At 43.7% G+C, this 21,096-nt stretch overlaps 4 protein-coding genes across 6 annotated transcripts; 2 read left to right on the top strand and 2 right to left on the bottom strand.

The window, feature by feature from the left end:
• Nucleotides 1-9,038: 9,038 nt before the first annotated feature.
• Nucleotides 9,039-10,476, top strand: LOC119549369 (peroxiredoxin-2). Its single transcript, XM_037857406.1, has 4 exons — nucleotides 9,039-9,196; nucleotides 9,317-9,383; nucleotides 9,712-9,853; nucleotides 9,912-10,476. Exons 1-4 carry the CDS (start codon nucleotides 9,164-9,166, stop codon nucleotides 10,372-10,374), a joined length of 705 nt encoding a protein of 234 aa, XP_037713334.1. The 5' UTR covers nucleotides 9,039-9,163; the 3' UTR covers nucleotides 10,375-10,476.
• Nucleotides 10,477-10,657: 181 nt separating this feature from the next.
• On the bottom strand, nucleotides 10,658-15,648 carry LOC119549359 (splicing factor 1). 3 transcript variants are annotated; one of them, XM_037857381.1, is made up of 6 exons: nucleotides 15,307-15,646; nucleotides 14,265-14,893; nucleotides 14,073-14,207; nucleotides 13,376-13,451; nucleotides 12,139-12,291; nucleotides 10,658-12,075 (listed from the first exon to the last, which is right to left on the bottom strand). In XM_037857381.1, the coding sequence occupies exons 1-6, from the start codon at nucleotides 15,489-15,491 to the stop codon at nucleotides 10,869-10,871; spliced, it is 2,385 nt and encodes a 794-aa protein (XP_037713309.1). In that variant the 5' UTR covers nucleotides 15,492-15,646; the 3' UTR covers nucleotides 10,658-10,868. The 3 variants fall into 3 exon arrangements, 2 of the variants coding, with proteins under 2 accessions (XP_037713309.1, XP_037713316.1); XR_005219412.1 differs by lacking the exon at nucleotides 13,376-13,451 and having other exon boundaries at nucleotides 11,938-12,075; nucleotides 15,307-15,648; XM_037857388.1 differs by lacking the exons at nucleotides 13,376-13,451; nucleotides 14,265-14,893; nucleotides 15,307-15,646.
• A 572-nt stretch (nucleotides 15,649-16,220) lies between these two features.
• Nucleotides 16,221-19,074, top strand: LOC119562903 (nucleolar protein 14 homolog). Its single transcript, XM_037876029.1, has 3 exons — nucleotides 16,221-16,810; nucleotides 16,866-18,816; nucleotides 18,882-19,074. The coding sequence occupies exons 1-3, from the start codon at nucleotides 16,300-16,302 to the stop codon at nucleotides 18,985-18,987; spliced, it is 2,568 nt and encodes an 855-aa protein (XP_037731957.1). The 5' UTR covers nucleotides 16,221-16,299; the 3' UTR covers nucleotides 18,988-19,074.
• Nucleotides 19,075-19,305: 231 nt separating this feature from the next.
• LOC119562905 (pyrroline-5-carboxylate reductase 3) lies at nucleotides 19,306-20,602 on the bottom strand. Its single transcript, XM_037876045.1, has 3 exons — nucleotides 20,447-20,602; nucleotides 19,562-20,227; nucleotides 19,306-19,489 (listed from the first exon to the last, which is right to left on the bottom strand). Exons 1-3 carry the CDS (start codon nucleotides 20,523-20,525, stop codon nucleotides 19,413-19,415), a joined length of 822 nt encoding a protein of 273 aa, XP_037731973.1. The 5' UTR covers nucleotides 20,526-20,602; the 3' UTR covers nucleotides 19,306-19,412.
• Nucleotides 20,603-21,096: the final 494 nt, after the last annotated feature.

The following is a 21,096-nucleotide window of genomic DNA, read 5'->3' as shown; positions in this document are numbered from 1 at the left end:
CGTTCTAAAATTGACAGCTAAATTATTGGTTTAATTTGTTGAGCCCAGAGGGGGCAATAAAAGAACAAAGGCAGTAATTCGGCATTACAAGGAATATATTTTGGAATACAAACGAACATGTCCTTAGAAATTGTGACTAGTACTTAAGCTTTAAGTATTTTTGTAGGCTAACTTAAAAAAAATGTTAAAGCATTGGGAAGTGATAATAAATGTGCGTCTTCTGTTTAAATATCACGCATACGCCACATACCCCTAAAAATTAGCATAAATCAGCCATCTTTGCAGCTCTATAATATCAAATTCTGACAGTTGACGATCGCTGCGAATGGCGAACCCTTCTCTGCAACCCTCAGCGCCCTTTGTGATCTTTCCAAAAATAATTCGCCGGCAAAAGGATCGCCAAGGATCCACTTGAAAGACGATCGCGGATTAATGCGATTAACTTACAGTTGATTTCAGCGCAGTAAAAAAAAAACAGGAATAATGCGAATCAGTCTGAATGGCGGTGAATGAAAAGTAAAAGTTTCAAATTTAACGGCAGGCAAACAAAGGCGTCGGCAAACATAGCGAAAATCGCGCTAAAGTCCTTAATTTCGCTAGGATGCGCACGCACAACAGACACTCGAACAACAGACAAACCGCCGACGGACAAAAGGGACAATCCCAGAGGCTGAGACAATTATTTTATAAGACGGGGCTGCGAACGACGGGCGGTGGACCGCCCAGAGTGTGTGAGTTCCACATGTCCTGGCTAAAACAAGAAGTCCTTGCCTTCTCTGCGGTTCCATTACCTCGCAGCTCAATTGGCCCTCAAAGGCAGTCACACCCCCTCCAGAAAAGTACAGAGCCCCACCCCCGGGTGCTCTGGTCAAAGCGAAATATCAATTTGTCGCCACATCATAAAAAGCAGTGCAATAAAATTACCGCCCCCACGCAAATACACTCCAACGCAGGGGATGACGCCCGTCTATCTCTCCGCCAAATCCCACATTCAATTTCGCACTGCTTTGTGCGCAAAATCCCCAAAGGAATCAGCACGGAGTCCTGATGCACTGTGAACAAATTCGTGGTCTTGCGTTCATCGGGGTTTCATCTTGTGATTGAAACATAAGTATACTTACTGAGATCATTGAAATTATGATACTACAATGATAAATCATTAAGATATAAGTGATCTTTGACCTATAATCCTTTTAAAGTGATTTATAATCGTTACTTTTATTCTAAGCACTTTTTCTAAGCAAATAAATGTAAGTGGTTCTTTTAGTTTATTATAAGGATGATAATACTGACCTTTAAGTTAGAATATTAATTATTAGGATAAGTTAACTTATCCTATCCTGCCTAATAGGTAGTACCTTTTCGTTCTATTACACATATTGATCATTCACAAGACACTTCCTTTGCCGATTTTAGATATATACATACGAAACTGTAGGATCTAGCAGTAATTTATTTTCATTGCTTGTTTTTTTCACCGAATTATTGAACATAAAACTTCAAAAGTAGACAACTTCAGTATACAACGAATACAGAATTTTAGAATTTAGATCCTGATATTTATCATATAAGCATTTATGTTATAAAATATGTTTTCTATCTAAGAAAGATCCGTAAACTTAAGGCATATTTTAAAATACTTTCTTATACTTCTTTTATTTAAAATGTTTAATATTTTTTTTGTATAAGACAACAGAGAGCTAATCCTTTTGGCTACTTATTTCGCTCTGTGTACCACACAAAGCCTTAACCAAGGAGCCCAACAACAAAGAAAAGCAAAAGCAAGACGGCAACAGGCACACAAAAAAAGTACAAAGATAAAACGGGAATCACATCGTAAATGGCAAATGCAATTCGCGTATTTTATGACGCGCCGTTTTGATGGCGCAAAAGTGCTACCCATCTAGAGCTACCTCCATGGCCAAGTCCTCCGTGCGGAGCCCCATCCACATCCACATCCCCCTCCACATCCTCGTCCACATCCCCTTTGATCCCCTCTGCACCACCGACTCCCCGCCCCACCGAAGGGGAAACAGAAACAATGGCTCATAGAGCTGCCCCTGATGATAGTGATGTCGGTGGCTTTGTGCGCATGTGGTTGCGCCAAAGTAAGCTGAACAATAATAAGAGACAAGTAAAATAATAAAATAAATAACGAAGAACAATTCAATTATTTTCGGGCGAATGTTAAAAGCCATCCCAATCATGGCACAAAAAGGGCGTCCAAAGAGTACTCCGACTTGGCTAATGATGATGCATTATGGATGGATTTGTGCCGGGCTACTGCCAATGTGGAAGCCAAAAAGCTGGGTTCTCATAAACTAGACAAAAGCATCGGTGAGCTTATTATAATACACCTGATAGACAAGGGAACTCCTAAATTCGAATTCCGTTTCGAAACGAAATCCCATTCCTCCAATTAAACTTTGAAACTAAACATAGTTGATCACAAGAAATGCCACAAAACTAGGAAATAGTTAAGTCTGCAAAGGTTAATTAAAGATTAAGATTATTTTATAAATAAAAATAAATTTCTTAAATAGATAAAACACAGATTAGCTAAACTGAAATAAGCATATTTATCCGTCCTGATTATGACAACCTACAAAAAAAAATATAAAACTGGCTTTAGAATTTAAATGTTGTATATCACTTTATTATTATTTTCCACCGATAGATCAGTACTTCTCCCTAATCTCCAAGAAATATTATCTATAAATGAAGTTGTACAACCCCTACCATATTCTCTCAAACATCCCAAATATTTACATCGACCTTTTATTGGGAATTTATTTTTGAGCTCTCCGAGACCCTAATGATACTGTTCCCATATGTATTTACAAATACAAAACACCGATGGCCGCCCTGCACCAATTATCTGGCAAATCTCGAGCCAAACGCAGCTGGAGGCCTCGAGGTTTCCATATCAAATATAGAAAATATGGCAGGGCTTTAATTGAGATCGAGGCAAACAAAGGAGGAGTGCGCTGCATGTAAATGCAATTTAATTGTAATCCAATTTGTTGCCAACACAACGGGCAGCCAAACGAAAAACAGTAGCGGTGATATACTATATACCTGGGATCCCGGCGTTAGATCGGCTTAAGATATGCGCGATTGCTACTGTTGCACCCTTCCCTTCCCTTTGCTTTTCCTTCCCTAATTTTCCCCGGAGTTTCCCTAGGCACTCTCCCCTGACCAACCACATTTGCATCGCAGGCACTTACACAAAAGAAATATTACTGCAATTAAAATGGTCAAGAGCGGGACTCTCGACTTTAGGTTTCTGAGTCGCCTGGCGCCAGTCTGAGCCAAACTCAGAATCGAAACGATCGCCCAGGTTCCAGATTTCTGCAATTATGTGCTCAACTTTAGTTAGCTGCAGATGGATATGGCCAGATATAGTCGCTCTCCCCGGCCAAGTGCACAATTAAGGGCGTGCGGCCTGTTGGCCAAACAAATGCTGTTCACTTCGAGGACTCGAGGATCAGAAAAACGAAATCAAATGAATATTCTTATGATTATGGATAAGGATATGAAAATGCGATGCGGCCTGCTTATTGTTATTATTCCGAACCCTAATAGCAGTCGCGACCCGTGAGATTTTTATCAATCAGTTACTGTAGTACACGTCCTGTAATCAGGCGTAAAATTAAGGGCAAACATCGAGGAAATCAAAGTGGTTGAAAGCCTCACGTCACGTGCGCGCACTCCGAATGTTAAGGATACAGGCTATTGCTACTCCTGCTGACTTACACTGAGACAAATGGAAAACGTTTTTATGACAACAAATAAATACTAAAAAAAATAAAAATAAATTTAAAAGTGGAACAAATAAAATTCCAACCTCATTTCCTAGAAAAATAAATGTACCGATATATGCAAAGCTATAACGTTATATTTATGTATTCCAATGTTTTATAAAAAAAAGTAATAAGAAGTTACTTTATAGGTTAGAGGACTTTATAAATCGAAAAGAGTTATTATGCTATTATTTTACCATGTTTATAGGGAGAAGAACTAATATATCTTCATTCTCCGAAAAACCGAAACTGATGGATCGGTTTTTATTAAAAACATTTTATTTTAAATACTATTATAACGAGAATATAAGAGGCAAACAAATAATTGTAATATATTATTCGATATTATCCAATAGTTACACTAATTCTTTTGATTAGTCTCAGTGCAGCTGGGGTAGGTAAATAGTTGAAACAAGGTATTTACTCACTTTATGGTTTCTGACAGGCCGTGATTCCTGCTGCTCTCTTCCTCACATGCAAATAGTCGCCCGTAACTTTGCTGCCATTAAAACGAGCCCCGATCCGGATGCTATAACATCATAGTTTCAATGGGCTGACGTTCACCCCGTTTCCAGGACCTCATCCTCGTCCTCAACCTCATGCTCATCTACCTCGACCCGTTAATAAAGTTGCTCAAGTGTAGTCGAGTGGCATATGTTTGGCCGGGGAGTTCGCAAGGGTTTTTGGGCGAAGCTCGAGAGTGCGTGCGTGTCTGGCTTTTGTTACGTCACACAGGATTAGGCATAATGAAGTGTTTTAATGCGTTTAGGCACACAAACACGGGAAAATGGGTAACACGGAAAATGGCTGAAATAGCTGGGAGTGTAATTAAATTGTAAACATTTTACGACTTGATATACTTCAATTATAGTAACCGATTTCGTGGCGGGATTGGTGAAAACCATTATGATTTGGTGATATGCTTCGGAATTAATATTGTTTTATTCCCAATTATATATTGAATAAAATGTTCAAGCTAATTGGCCTAAGAAGCCAATACTATTATTATACTATGAGAAAATCAAGCTAAGCAAGCTTAAAGTTGATATCATAATACTTTTATAACTGTAAATTAATATCATATTAAAAATTTATTTATCAGATTAGCCTATATTAAAACGGACTTAAATCAAGTCTTATGCGAATTATAGTTTATATAGTTATATAGTATTTCATACAGTTATGATGTTATATCCTGTTGGAAATGTTATTTTGCGTACATTCAACAGATACGTCGATAGAAAATCAAAACAATAATATAATATTATAGTATTACCTGTTAATTTCGGTAACCTTATATTCCTGTCCAAGAATTTTCCAAAATATTTGTCAGCTAACTACCCTTCCCGCGTCCCTTCCCTTACCAAATTTCCTATTGTTTTCCCGACTTTTTTCCATTCGTTTTTTAACACCTTAATGCATTTGAAATTTGATTTTATTTATTTTCGGACACACTCGTTTTGAATTGTGGCCCCGGAGAGTGAGTTACGGTGAGGGGAGTGGGTCGAGGGAAAAACCATTAAAGAAATTACATGTTGTTGCCGGCAGCTCCTGTCCGCAGGATGGATGGATGGATGAGTGCCGAGGGTGTTGGGATCGAAGTAGAAGGATGTGGATTTGGATGTGGATGTGCCGCTGGAACGCAGATGGGCAGATGGGGTAAATGCAATCGCATTGATGTTTAAAAAGCGACGACTATGGCGCTTAAATGTCTGGAAATGGGCGTTAACCTACGGTCGCTTGTCTGCGGGGCGGGGGGCGTGGACGGGCAGGCGCTCGTTTTGTGGGCTAAAAACATCAAAGTGATTGAATTGTTGCGATTGCTTTGAAAATCAAGAAAAGCGTCTGGGGGAGTGGGTTGATTATTTCCGACGGGAGGGTCATACAAACCATTTTCACATGTAAATTAAATTAAAATTGCCAGCGTTTGTGAATGTTATGCATAGAGAGGCATAGCGTTGATAGTCATTTAACAGCTTTAATTGTAAACTTGTTATAAAATAAAAAAAATATTGTAAAACCAAGTAAACCAACCAATAAACATTATTATAAAAAACTTTCAATCTGATTATGCGCTTTTCATTTTCCCTGTACACAAACAAAGGAAATATTTTTCCAATTTCCTGCCGATTTAAGTGGCAAATGCGTTTTAGCTGTTCGCCACTCCCACATCGATTGCACATAATTCTCCATTGCAATAAATACAAATTAACCGGGTCGAGAGAAGCTCCATTGGCATTCGGGTGCAGCCCATTTTCTGCTCTTCAGCGCGCTTGTTTACCAACAATTGCCATTAAAATTTAAACCACAGCAATTATTATTAATGGTCGAGCCAGATCATTTTATAAATGTATTCAAATTGTTGCAATAACAGGAAAATGAACTTCTGTAGGCAGCCATTGCGGATATAATGGCAGTAATTTTAACGCCATTTTAATGGATCTGTTAATATCGCGAAAGCAATGTGGTAAACGTTGTTAATACTCTGTAAATGCAAAGGATTGGTGAATCTAAGATAATCCGATTTATTGATAGACCTGATAAATCTATTACTCTTTTAATTTAAATACTCTTAATTACCAAGAGTTATTCTATCTATAGTATACTATAGTATAAAAGTAATAACTTATCAGTTTTCAGAAAGGTGCAGGTGTGAAGATGTTTTCCCTGACGAAACCCAGTTCTCACGCCTTTTATGTTTTTCTTTCTTTCTTTCTTGGTGCAGGGAAGACTTTCTTAATTAGCCGGCGAACATCTCAAATTTCCCAACACAAAAGTGTTAAAAAAGAACATCAGGACGGCGAATTGCAAGGCGATGAAGATGGCCAAGGATAGGGAATAGATGCGACTGATACGAATCACATTAGCTAGATTTGCATCAGGATTACGCGTTGCCCCGGACAGGAGCACTCGGCACCTCGACGCATCCTAAGCCCTGGCATTGTGACGATTGTCACAAATCAAGATCCTCCGAATCTGGGCCAGCAGCACTCGAGATGGTAACAAAGACCTAAGCAGATTTGTGCTAATATGACGGCATCTGTTTGACAATGAAGGTGCGAGGTAGATGATTCCCTCAAGGAAATGGAAAGAGACGGCGGAGGTGCGTGTGAATGTCGGCAACGCCTTCGAAAAAATCCCCGAGAATCCCCCGAATCTGCTCATCCTGGCGAGATCCTTCGAGTGCGGCACACGAGCACTGATTCATGTGCTCAAGTGTTTGTTTAAATTATGCAAATCTGAGCAAATCCTGCGGGCGGGGCGGAAAAGCGTACGAATTGCGATACCAGTCCCGATCCGAAATGGTCTGGACCCTTGCAGACAAAGCGACGTGCACTTTTAATTGGTAAAAGTAGTCCAACTGTCTGGGAATTAGTGCAGTGCCATGGATTTGCTAAGCGTGCGCGGGGAGTTCCTGGAAATCCCTGGTATACACACACTTTTCGGGACCCCGAACCCCGACCCCTCACCAAGCTGCCCGTAATTACTTAGCACTGCCTTTTAACGCAGCCCAGGACCCCAGCACCGAGGCCCCAACTCATAAACAAGTTAACGACCGGGTGCACTGGAAAAGTGTTTGATAGATAAGGTAAAAAATTTGATATATCTCAAATGAAAGGCATTAAAAATTATTTATAACAAAAATGTTGATCTTAAAATAGTATAGTATAGAGTAGTATAGTATAGAGTAAGTATAACGAAGAAAAATCTTGATCTAAGAATCCCCAACAAAGTAAAACGGAATTTATTTAAATATCCAGAGGAAAACAACATAATGTATTGGGTTAAGAAACTTCGTTTACAAAAATATACTTTTATAAAAAAATACTTTAAAGATCCCAGTTCTTCCTGTGTAAATTTTGGAAAGGGAATGTGGACAGGACTGAGTGGGTGGGTAGCCACTTGGAGCGCGTAATTTGCGCCAAATTACAGATGAAAAGCAGCGAAAATTGTAAAAAGCGGGTAAACGAGTTTGGTGTTACGAAGGTACCACCCCTGCTAGGGGGATGCAAAATTGGGGAGGCACGAGCGTAATTGCAAACATGGGAATTGACTAATTGCGGGAAAGCAAGGGAGTCGAGCGTCATTGGTGGACCATCCGAACAGGAGAGCAGGGCAAACGCCACTCGAGATCGGGAGGGGAATGAATATGGATACGGGTTGGGATGAGGAGATGAAAATGGAAATGGAAACGGACAGGGGAACTAAGTGTGTGGGCGTTTCGCCATCCGTCAGATGTTTTGCCAACTTCAGGGCAAATATGCAAAAATATTTGAGCACGCATGCATCTTTCTTTGTTCTTCGGTTCCCTATACGAACGCGGCGGCATCTCGCTGAATACAAAAGTATCTAGATCGGTAAAAGACAAAACCTAAGCCAAACCCTCCTCGAGGGGGAGAATCCAAAGCCTGAGGATCTGAACCGCTTTCGGGCATTTAGTGGATTAACGAGCGGCGAACAAAACACATGTAGTGCAAATAGTTGGACGGGTAAGAGGCTCATTACCATTGTGCGGCGTGTGCAGTGCGTGGTAAATATTTTGCTACACTTTCCTTTATCCACGCACAATGGACGTGGCAGGACAACAAGATGGACCGGAGAAAATACGGCTTGAGGGAAATGGGGCGGTGGTTTTTAATAAAATCAGAGCAACTCACATACGATGGTAATCTATGGATATGTGTTGATCTATTGTCTTTTAAACAATAATATCTTCTTTGCCAAGAAGTTTTTTATAGAACTCTGCTCACCCGTTTATATAAGAATATAAGTTATAAAATAAAATTTAAAATTAATTAAAATTAAAAAACTTGTAAATGGTCCCAGAAATTAATTTTAATTTAATTAATAAGCAACTTGTATATAAATGAATGAAATTTATTTAACGTTTATAAAAAAGTAAAATTTTAAATCAATACTAGCAAGTTATCTTTAAATTGTAGATTGTCTTTACGAGAAATCTAAAGTCATTTGTTTTAAATCTAAACATATTAATTTACTTTATAATTCTTCAAGCACAACCCGTTCGAATTTTTCTTTTATTAAAATTGCTAGCTTCAAACCCAATCAATCATTAACCAAAAAATGTCTGAGAAATACCTTGAACTATTAAATAAAATGGTTGATAAATTTATATTTGATTAAATAATAATATTTGAAAATGGCGCCAAATTGTTATCGATAGGCGATATCAAGAACAGGGAGGCCATCTGCGTGGGTATTTTGGTCGGTAGACGGCATTGGTCATACTCAGCTGTCAAGTTTGTTTTTTTTTGGCAAAAGTTCAGCCGGCTTTTCGTCAAATTCCGACTTAAAATAAGCCTTGTTATTTCGTGATTAGATAGACTGCAAACAACAAGATGTCTTTCGTGGGACGCACACTGATTCGCAACGTAAGTTGATCGACGTACCGAGATTCTTTCAAAAACATGCCACAACGATTACGTAATTGGCTGAACGCGCGTCCCAATATCGAATCAGTCTGATTTTGTATTATTAATTATGCATTTCAGGTGCCGCTGTTCGGCAAGGCCATTCTGAGTCAGCAAAAACAGATTGCATCACGTCTCCTGCACCAGAGTGAGTTAAGATTCCCGGCATTTAAACCATTTTATAGGGTGGTATTTGGCTGGAAGCTTGTAGAGTGATCTCAGACCTTATCAAGTGATTTTCATCCAATCACTGTCTTAAGAAATACTTGGCATCCCATTCCAAAGTCCGTAAAAGACTTTCTATCTTAAGTTTCAAGAATAGATATACATTTGTAATCTAAACAGTCAGAGGACCATTACTCGGACACCCTCATTTACAATCCATATTATACTTATGAAGATACTTAGCTTAATACTTGAATGGTTCGGTCTTATCTTCAATCTTGTAGTTATTAATTTGATACCCTCATTTTCAGCTGCTCCTCTGGCCGCAGTCCGTGTCCAGCAGCCCGCTCCCGATTTCAAGGGCCTGGCAGTGGTGGGCAACAGCTTCCAGGAGGTGAAGCTGGAGGACTACCGCGGCAAGTACCTGGTGCTCTTCTTCTACCCACTGGATTTGTAAGACAAGTCTCCCTACCACCAGCCATCCTTTACTAACCACTTACCCCCTTCGCAGCACATTCGTTTGTCCCACGGAAATCGTTGCATTTAGCGAGCGGATCAAAGAGTTCCAAGACATCAATGCCGAGGTTCTGGGCGTGTCCGTGGACTCCCATTTCAGCCATCTAACCTGGTGCAATGTGGACCGCAAGAACGGCGGAGTGGGCCAGCTGAACTACCCACTCCTCTCCGACTTGACCAAGAAGATCTCCGCCGACTACGATGTGCTGCTGGACAAGGAAGGCATCTCCCTGCGAGGCACCTTTATCATCGATCCCAATGGCATCCTGCGCCAGTACTCCATCAATGACCTGCCCGTGGGCCGATCCGTCGACGAGGTGCTGCGCCTGATCAAGGCCTTCCAGTTCGTAGAGCAGCACGGAGAGGTGTGCCCGGCCAACTGGAACCCCAAGTCGAACCCGGCCACCATCAAGCCCGATGTGGAAGAGTCCAAGAAGTACTTCAGCAAGCACGGCTAAAGGATCGTTTGATTATTTCTAACACACCTGAAACATTCACTACACAGCGAAAAAGACTCGAAAAATAAAGATGAAGGAGATTGGGAATTCTAATTTGATTTATATGCGTATTTTGCAACCAAGATGTTATTCCTTTCTACTCCGGGTTTTAAGAGATAACATATGTAAATTTCAAACTATATAGCTTCTTAAAATGCTCCCTTACAGTCAATTTCATAATATGTTCATTTTTGACATTGAGTTTTCCGTTTTTTATAATCCCTCAGTAGTTATACTCAAATAATTATTTATTTAATTCCGTCCTTTATTTGAAGCATCGTAAAATACAAATTAGTTTTGTAGCTTTGTCTCGATTATCAATTATAGTGAAAGCGAATAATGTCGGGTATTAATGTTACGTTCATAATTGATTGCAGGGACAGTCTCATGCGGTCAAGCACTATCGTCGGAGCATCTGAGCGGTGTCACGATCGATCCTATTAAAATCCGAAAGATCAAGTGGCGGGCGGTGGAGGTGGCGGCGGCTGCGACAGGCTCAAGGATGGTGGTGGCGGGGCGCAGGGCGGAGGTGGAGGCGGCGCATAGCCGCCGCCCCAGCCACTGTAGGCGCCTCCGCCCCACGGCGGGATCGGCGGGGCACCGGTGCCAGGTGGCGGCGGGATGAGCGGAGGCAAGGTGCCCGGTATGGGTGGATTCATAGGTTCCGTCGCCGGTGGCGGCGGTTGCGGTGCGCTCATCCATGGCATCAGCGGCGGCGGCATCGGGGGCGGCGCTTGGGAGCCCGGCGGTGCCGGCACATAGGCCATAGCGTGCTCCATGCCAAGGCCCATGCCGTGATCCATCGCTGCCAAACCGTGACCGTGCTGGTCCAATCCCATACCGTGCTCCATGCCCATGCCGTGATCGTGCGCCGCCGCTCCCCATCCGCCCAGGTCGCGCTGGTGATCTCGCGACGAAGAGCTCGGTGGCGATTGGATGGCCTGCATTTGGGAGGGCTTTTTATCGAAGATGCTATAGCTAGCCCGGTGCAACTGGGGACCACTGTTTGCCGGCGGGTCAGCCTTGGCAGTCACTGCTGCCGGCGGCGGTCCTTCTCCCAACTCCGCCATCAAGCTCATGTACTCCTCGTCGATCTTCGCCTGAGAATCCTCACATGCCATGCCCGGGGCTCCTGATCCGGGGCGCTTGTTGCGACAATCCTTGGTCAAATGACCGGTTCCTCCACAAGAGGTGCACACAATCGTATTCGTGATGATCGGCTTATCCGGACACTGCCAGGCCTTGTGGTCCGTTGAGCCGCACGTGCAACGCTGGATGTCGTTCTCTCGAAGGGTTCCATTTAATTGAGCTAACTCTCGCAACTGCATCCTGCGGAGATCATTGTGACCCTCGGGCACTTCAATACCCTGCCGGATGACGTCCTTGATCTTGTCCACTGCCTTGCGCACCGCCTCCGGATTGGGGGCCGTGATAAAGGCATGCAGCGGCTCGTCCTCGCCCGGCAACGGTTGGCCATCCTTGCGCCCCACTTTGCCCTCCTTCACCGATCCCTTGCCGCGAATTATGATCTTTGCGCCCGTATCCTTCTCCATAGCCTTGAGCGTGTTGCCGCGCGGCCCGATCAGCAGGCCCACGAAGTTGATGTCCGGGTGCTGCTCCTGTGGAATCAGCACTTTGTCGCTGACCCGAGTGACTGGCGGTCTGAAAAGCAGATAATTTAGTAAGTTTTCCAAATCTTGACCGAACTATAATTACAACACTTACTTGTAATCCGCCGGTGGCTTGAACTCGGGGTTCACCGTCTGCATCTTGACGATCAGGTGGTGACGCTGTTCCTCCAGTCGTTTTCTGTAGCGGAACTCACGGGTGTTCAGCCGCTTGCCATCAGAACTATAAATGGGCTCCGGCGAGGGGGACCTGCAGGCGAGAAGAGCAGAGGGAAGAGGCGACTTTGGTGAGACTGAACTTGAGCTTCTGGGCGAAAGGATGCTATTGGCGCTAGACTTAGTGATCTTAACCTAACGTACTAACTAATAACTCTTTGTCGAATATGCTGTAAGTTGCAAATCAAATTCATTAATCAAGTTGTTCATTAGCATTAGCAGAAAATAATTATTCGCTGGGGAATTAAGAAAAGAAGAATTTTGATTAATTCGTTCGATTCGGTAGCTGTTTCTATTTCGTTTCTGCGTCTGTCGCACCCTGGATTTCTTTGCGAGAAAACCGAACTACCGGGGGACGCTTAGTGGAAGAGAAGAAGAGGTGACATTAATAAAAATGTAGAATCTATTCCGGTCATCGCCAGGCGCTTACTTATTTGTTGCAACTTTGGAGGGGATCATTCAATCGATCACAGAATGGATCGCTGTCTCTAGAATCTAGAATCCCTTGAAGAGCATCATTAGTTTAAATGAATATGTTGGTTAACAAATTAGCTACAAAACCCAACTCATTCGGTAAGCCTCCAGACAGTCTTCGTTTACCCTTTTGGATTTATGGAACTTTTCGCCTTATGGCACATTTTCGCCTTTGGATTAGGAACTAGTTATGATTCACACGTGATAGGACAAAGGTATATACGCCATTCAATGGGGTTTCGTCTTAAATGCAATAAATATCGGTTGCTTGTTTTTTGTTCATATGTAAAATCGAATATTGTTGCTTGATTGTTCTCTTGAAAAATAATGTTGTTCATCATTATAAATATTGAATTTTAAAGCATTTCCGTAACCGATATCTACAGTATTTACAACCGAAGTTAGAGTGACAACTCCCGGTGAATCTTAATTGCTAATAGTTGTTCTTTTTTTTGGAACCCCGCAAATCAATGGCATGCCACAATGAAACCTGTTGAACTCATGAACTCATCCTTCCGGACCGGATGCCGTCACTTTGGGGATAGATGTTGCTGCTCAGTGGGTGTCAGGTATCGTTTATTGGTCTTACGCGGGCGAGACCTTTGATCGAGAGACTCAGTGGAGGAGAGAGAACTGTTTCAAACCTTTCTTCCGGATTCTGCGTGATTCCCAGGTCGCCGGTTCGCAGCTTGCGGCTGATCTCCTCGATTTGAAATTGAACTGCAATTAGAAGGCGTTAGAAAAGAAGGAAGAAAATCGAGCGCAACCTCGACATTAGTAAGAGAATTGGAGAGATATCAATTAAATGGGGGTCAGGTCAAATTATATTGTGGCTATGGGGACTTGTATCGCTTAGTGTGTCCGCTCCTAAACTAACTGAAAATGCTGTGAGCGTTACAATTGAATTATTAAATTAATTAATTAGGTGGGATTTAATTTGATTAGTTAAATTGCGCATTAATCTCTGCAAAAATAAATAAAAGCCGAAGAGCCATATAAATGTTCTGTATACGAGTATTCTAGCCGATTTGGAATGCAACTCTTGTCGAATCGTATCGTATCGTTTGTGTGCCACGCTGGATCCCTTCAAAAAGAGAACGAGAGATTATTATAAGTTGCTCAATGCCGCTTGGGGTTGGATTCAGATTTTAGATTGGTTTACGATCTCTGCGTCAGCTGCTCGTCCTCCGCGTCTGATTCTGAAGAGTGGCTCTGTCCCTTTTTCTTTTAGTTTACATCCTTAATTTTTTGTCATTAGACTTACGACTAGTTGTAGTGCTTAAGAGTTAACTTAGTTGCAAGATCAGCTGCGATCGGCAGCGACTTGGGTGCGAGTATTACCTAGATAGGCCTCCTGCTGGGCTGGGTCCAGGGTGGAGGGCAGGATGGTGGGCATGCCGGGTATGAAGGTCTTGTCGTTCTCACTGCCGCCCCAGCGAGACTTCCGCTTCCTCTTTCGCTCCGCAGCGCTGTCCACTGTAATTGTTATATCATTTAGTAAAATATTAATTGCAATACTGTTTTTATACCCACTTGAGTTATCGAAAGCCCCATTGCTGTTGGAGTCGTTGCTGTTCTGGTTGTTGAAGAACGAGGCGAATCCCTTGCTACCTCCCGCACTGCCCATAAGCTCCTGAATGGTCTGAGAGAGGTCAAACCGCGGCTCCCTTCCCTCCTCCCTGATAGTTTCCAGGCCCTGTGGCTGTCGGTCGAAGAGCGAGGGAATCCTGGGCTGATCGTGATCCATGTTCATTGAGTTTCGACTGTTTGATGTGTCGAAGGGGTTAACGTGTGTGCGTTCCCTGCTGCTCCTTTGCGATGGCTGATCCCTTTGGCCGCCTCGATCATTCCGCCGGCGCTCGTAGCTGCGACTACGGGAGCGACGACGACGACCCCGGTCGTAATCATCGCCGCGTCCGCCCCGCGAACTACTGCGCTTGGAGCGCGAATCACGATCCCTGTCCCGCTTGCGGTCACGATCACGGTCCCTGCTGCGCGACCGCTTCCTGCGTCTATCGTGGTCGTCGTAGTTGCGCGACTTGCTGCGGTTTGAGCGGGAGTCCCGGTCACGATCGCGTTCCCTGTCACGTTCGCGATCACGGTCGCGGTCTTTATCGCGGTCATCCCGCCGACGGCTGTCCCGGTCTCTGCTGTCCTTATCCCTGGAAAATATAAAAAAGTTTATTAGATACTAAATCACATAATCTCGTATAAGAATATGATCCACTTTATTATAAAAGGTTTTAAGATTATCAAGATAATCATTAAGTTCTAACATTTGGGGTGAAAAACAGCCTAAAAAGTTACGAAACAATTTCAAGAAGGTATCTTGAGTGACCTAGTAACAGAATATAAACCATGTGGTAATGCAATGGATAAAACAATCTGCGAGTGTTTTTTAACGATGATTACTGTGTGATAGGCCTTTGTAGAAATGTAGATAGCATAGGTATCGCAGCTCCTAACTATCCGGAAAAGGACATAGTAGATCGTGAAAAATGTGTATACCTTAAGGGCTGACATCGTTAAATATTCATGTACTTTAGACATGGGTCAAAAATCGAGCCAAACCCACCTTCTCTTTCTGTCCTTGTCGCGCTCCTTGTCCCTGTCCTTGTCCTTGTCCCTGCCACGATCCTTGGACCGGGAGCGCTCCTTATCAGCGGTTCTGCTGCTGCCGCCGTTGGCAGAGGCGGCGACTGCGAGTGAGACTTCTCTGGCCACCGCCAAGGAAAGTAAGTCCGGCGGCGTGGCGCTCATGCTATCTTCTTAACTTTTACTCCGACGACTTGCTAATTACACCAACCCAAAGTTAGAACAATTGAAAACGCACTTTAAATAGAAAAACCGATATTTTCGGTACTCGGCGTTGCTGTGAAAATTTTTGTGGCACGGAACGAAACGAAAATGGCGACGTGGTTCAGTGTTGGAAAAGCCATGCCATTAGTGGTGAGCGGGGGTAACTGTTACCTGACTCAAGTCACTGGTGTTGTCAAAATCGTGATTCCGAATATTTAAATTATTTACTTACTACTTACTTTGTATAAACGAAATATATAAACTTCTTTAATAACTTTACCTCATTTTATTCAACCTAATTTATTTCAATTGGCTGAACAAAAAATGATGCGATAACCGTGCGAAGACCTCAGCATGTGATTACTTTCCAGAAACAATTTTCAGAATTAATTTATTTTACGGCCCCGACTTCATGAAAGAAAATTTGATATACCACATTGTATAAGTATATCTAATTGGTATATTTGATGTTGAATGAGTAATTTGTTGTTTATCGTTTTCATTGAAATGTTGATTTTATAAAAAGAGCGTTAATAATAATAAAGGAAGGGTTTTGATTTACAGAATATCCTTTTATTTTATTTATTTAAGATTTGGTAACAGCGTATAACTGTTCTCACTCCAAACGGCCGTGACTGTTCCCAGCCTTAGCCAACACATCTTTAGGCATTTTCGAAACGCGTTAGTACGTTGTCGGTTGCACGTGTGCGGTGTTTTGTTTTGCTCCATGAGCCCGGTTTGATTTACCCGTAAAACTCGAATTAAAACAATGGTGGCCAAGGGGAAAAAGGCCAGCGCCGATGCGGTGTACGCCAAGAAGACGGTCAAGTCGTCCAATCCGTTCGACAACACGGCAGCACAGTCGAGCAAGCGGGGCCAGAAACAGAATCCCTTCGATGTGCATGTGAACAAGGAGAAGTTCAAGATTCTGGGCAGGATCTGCAAGCATGACAGGGGAATGCCGGGCGTGTCGCGGGCCAAGGCCCTCCAAAAGAGATCCCAGACACTGGGGCAACAGTTCGCCGTGAAGCACAAGACGAATCGTTTCAAGGATAACCGAATTGGCAAGCATTTAAGTGGCGACCAGCTGACCGAGTCCGTGATGAATGCCCGCTACCTGGCCGAGAAGATGTCCCAGGTGCGATCCAATCAGAAGGCGGAGAAGTTCAATCTAAACGACGACGAACTGCTGACGCACAGAGGCCAAACTCTGGAGGAGATCGAACAGTACAGGGATGAGCGATCCGACGACGAGGAGCTGGACGACGAGGCGTTGGACGGTATACTCTAATGATTTTCATGTAGAACCCCCAGCTAACTCTCTTTTAATTCCAGCCGACTTCACATCTGCTGCCCACTTCGGTGGCGATGGCGACACAGCCGAGGATCGCCAAAAAGTCATCGATGAGATGATCGTCGAGCAGAAACGCCGCAAGAACGAGATTGCGAAGGAAAAGGACGAGGTGTACGATCTCACCGAGAAACTGGATGCCAACTACAAGCTCCTGCTGCCGCTGGTGGCCAAGGCCACAAAGGATGAGCAGGACGCCAAGCCACCGCCGGATGCCTACGATAAACTGCTGAAGGAGATGATTTTTGAGCCTCGCGGCAGTGTCACGGACAAACTAATCAATCCCGACGAGCTGGCCAAACAGGAGGCCGCTCGCCTGGAAAAGCTGGAGAACGAGCGACTGCGTCGTATGCGGGCAGAGGGCGAGGAGGAAGAGCAGGCATCAGTTTTACAGCCCAAGCATCGTTCGGCTGATGATCTGGATGATGGTTACTTCTTGGAAGGTGGAGATGATCAGGAGGATGATACGCTGGCCTACGATTTGGATGGCAATCTGGGCACCCACCTGAATGGAAAGAAGGAAGCTAAGGCGGAGAAAAACGGTGATGAGGAGGGTGTTGAAGATGGCGAGGAAGAGGAGGAGGAAGACTCCGATGAGGACAGCGATTCAGAGGTCGATAATCTCAGTGATCTTAAGGAGTCAGAGAGTGAGTCCGAGGCGGAAGAAACTCCTCGGGTTAGCAAAAAGAAAGTGAAAAAATCAGCTGAGCTATCCACTGCATCTATGGACACCAGCATACCATTCACCATAAAGATGCCCAAGACCTACGAGGACTTCACCGAACTGCTCTCCAAACACGCTGCTCCTCAGAAGGCCACCATTGTCGAAAGGATCATCAAATGCAATCATCCCAAACTGGAAGGCGTGAATCGCGAAAACGTCGTCAAGTTGTACTCTTTTCTTCTGCAGTACATCAAGGATTTGTTTGAGGATGCCAGCGATCAAGACATTCGTGAACACTTCACACTGCTCTCCAAACTCATGCCCCATTTGTATGAGCTAACTCAGTTGAATCCCGAACGCATGTCCAATACTTTACTGGAGGTAATCAAAGAAAAGTACGGAGAGTTCAGGAAAAATCACAAGATGTATCCCTCACTGGACACTCTCATTTACTTCAAACTGGTTGCCAACTTGTATTCGACTTCAGATTTCCGTCACCCTGTGGCCACACCGTGCTTTATTTTCATGCAGCACATCCTGTCCAGAGCACGTGTGCGAACGCGTCAGGAAATATCTATGGGCCTCTTCCTGGTCACTGTAGTCCTGGAGTTTGTGTCTCAATCCAAAAGACTGCTCCCAGCTGCTTTTAATTTCCTGCAGGGCATTGTGCACATGTCCATACCCAAAAGGGATGTGGAACAGTTGGAAATTACGCCGCCCTTTGAGCGCGATGGTCCTTTGAGCAAACTGCTGGCAATCCCAGCTAATAATAAGGAATCCAAAAGCTTGGAGCGCCAACAACTGCAGGCTGCGGACTTGGTCACCCAAACGATCACTCCAGATTTCAAGGTGCGGGCACTGGACACAACCATTCTGCTGATCAAGGAAGCTCTCACGCTGGTGGAAGAGCAGGTGGGTGCCTGCTACCTCGCCCAACCCTTCCTGAGACTACTCGCCCGCCTGTCACTTGAACCCTACCCCGATCATGTGCATTTGCACCACAAGGAAGTCACCGAACTAGCGGAGAAACTGGCTGCGCAAAAAATGAAACCTCTGGCCCCAGCGGAGAGGAAACCGAAAGCCCTTAGGCTACTGGAGCCCCGATTCGAGGCAGTCTACGATGACAAGCGGCGACCAAAGATGTCGAAGGCTAAGGAAGAGCGCGCCAAACTGCTGCACAAGATCAAGCGCGAGAAGAAGGGCGCCATTCGTGAGATTCGCCGAGATACGGCCTTCGTCCAGGAGCTTAAGCTCAAGCAGACGCTGCAAAGGTGGGTGTTTTACTTATGGGGGAAACGGCTTTTTAATCAATAATCAATTATCTTCCTTTTTACAGCGACAAGGAGCGCCACGAGAAGGTCAAACGCATCTACCAGGAGGCCTCCATGCAGCAGGGCGAGCTCAATGAGCTGGCTCGTGCCAAAAAGAAGAAAAAGTTCTAGACGTGTTAAATTAGTTTTAGCATAACCCTACCCTAAGCTGAGAGTAAAGAACAGAGCATTATTGCTCATATTTTAAAATCACAAAAACGACCTTCACAATTGTATATAACAGTGCGACTCAAGCAAACCTAGATTATGAACAAACACAAGGTGAGTCGTATGGAATGAAAGCAACAAAAGAAAATTATGAATATTTTTATTATAAAATATTATTTCTTGGTAATATGTTTTTTTTGTTTTATCATTCTTATTCTAATATCTTTCATCAAAATTTGTTCATAATGATCAGATAAACAGAATAATATGATCTATCAAATGTAAAGTTGTTTGGGGAGCATCCATTTTATTTAAACAAATTTCTTTAATTATGTTAAGTTTATTTACAAAGTTGACCCACCCTAATGTATGTTTAGAATCCTATGAGCCTATACCTTTTTTCCCGAGATTTGCCGGCATCGCAGCGTCGCTTGTTCCACCGCACCAGACACAGCAGCTCGAAAACCTGCAATCGACATCAAAGGTTGAATTAGAGCCGATAAGCGAGTGCGTCATTCGCGTCATCACCGCCACTTACCTGACAGCTCGAGTTGTCTGAGGGCTGCTGCCGTCGAACCCGCAGGACTTGTGACCCCATCTTTCAGTTGTCCTGGATGCAGACCACTATCCCGCACCATGTGACCGGCTCCCAGTACGGTTTGGGATGCCAGGCGATAGGCCAGATCCCTGGGCATTCCCATGTGCACGGCTCCATCTGCTAGAGCTTCAATCATCACAAACACATAGGCCGGTCCACTGCCACTAAGAGCAGTAACCACATCCAACTGCGATTCATCTACCGCCTCACAAGTGCCCACTGAGCGCAGGAGTTTCTCGGTGACCTCTGCATCTGCATCGGTGGCTTTGGATCCCCGAACGAAAACCGAGCAGCCGGAGCAAACCACTGCCGGCAGATTGGGCATCACGCGGATCACACGCGCTTGCGGAGATAGACTGGACTCGATGGTGGATAACGTGATGCCCATGGCCACGGATAAAAACAGTTTGCCGGCACTGAGGGGCTGAATCTCCGACAGAACAGCGGGAACCACTTGAGGTTTCACGGACACGAAGACCACATCTGATTGTTGCACAACTGGTTCGTTTTTAATCACTGTTTCCACTCCCAGGGATTGAAAGGACTGCAGGGAAAGTTTATCCGCCGGATGTACACTAGCTATCAGGGTGTTGGGTTTGGCGAGACCTATGAATTGTAATAACGTTAATAATGTTCGATTAAGTGATGAAATGCTGGGAACATATGTTCTGTTTGAAATCGAAATCTTTTTCATATTGAATATTAAGAAATTCCCAAGGTGTAACATTTGTAAGGAACTTTCATCAGGTTTCTTATTTATTATATCATGACCGGCTATACATATATAGCCCCATATCTCTCAAGCTTTTTTTGATATTATCTCACCTGCTGCCAGAAACCCTTTGGCCAAAGCCTTGGCCATGTTGCCACCGCCCAGGAATCCGATCTTTCCGATCGCCGACATTCTGTTTAATGGGATAGTACCGAGGACTGAGTACTGCACTTTGTGCTAGCGGATCGGCAACTGTTTGCCCGCTGTCTGCGATGACCAAAAACAACCCGAGGGGACTGATAAGAAATCTGTCTCGTTCCACCCCCCAACCTTCTACAAAGTGTGAACAACAAACCCAGCGAACTGAGCTTATCAGTGGGAGTTCCTGTGTGTTAGTTTCATTACGACTGCGGGTCATCCAATAAATACCACATTAATTATTAAGTAATAAAAACATTTATAGGTGTTACAATTAATATTATTTTTAAAAACATTTGCAATGAAATTTAAAAGAAGGTTTTTGAGTGTTATTTGATTAAAATTGCTTAGTGATAGTACTTTAACCGCGGTTGTCCAGCCTTTATCAGTTAAACAAGGCCTATAGAGTAGAATTTATTCACCCATTAGAACGCATGACGATGCCCTGTAATCCCTGTAATCATTAATGTTGATGTTTTGAGTTCTTTAACCGTTTAAGAGGTCTATTAGGTCTGTTTTGAAACGTTATTTACCAAGATTGAGAAACATTCCGTACTCCAAAAGA

The sequence above is a fragment of the Drosophila subpulchrella genome, chromosome 3R, assembly GCF_014743375.2.
Source record: "Drosophila subpulchrella strain 33 F10 #4 breed RU33 chromosome 3R, RU_Dsub_v1.1 Primary Assembly, whole genome shotgun sequence".
In the NCBI taxonomy this organism is placed as follows: Eukaryota; Metazoa; Arthropoda; class Insecta; order Diptera; family Drosophilidae; genus Drosophila; species Drosophila subpulchrella.
The sequence above is the reverse complement of the archived record's forward strand: the minus strand, read 5'-3'. Positions and strand labels throughout refer to the sequence as shown.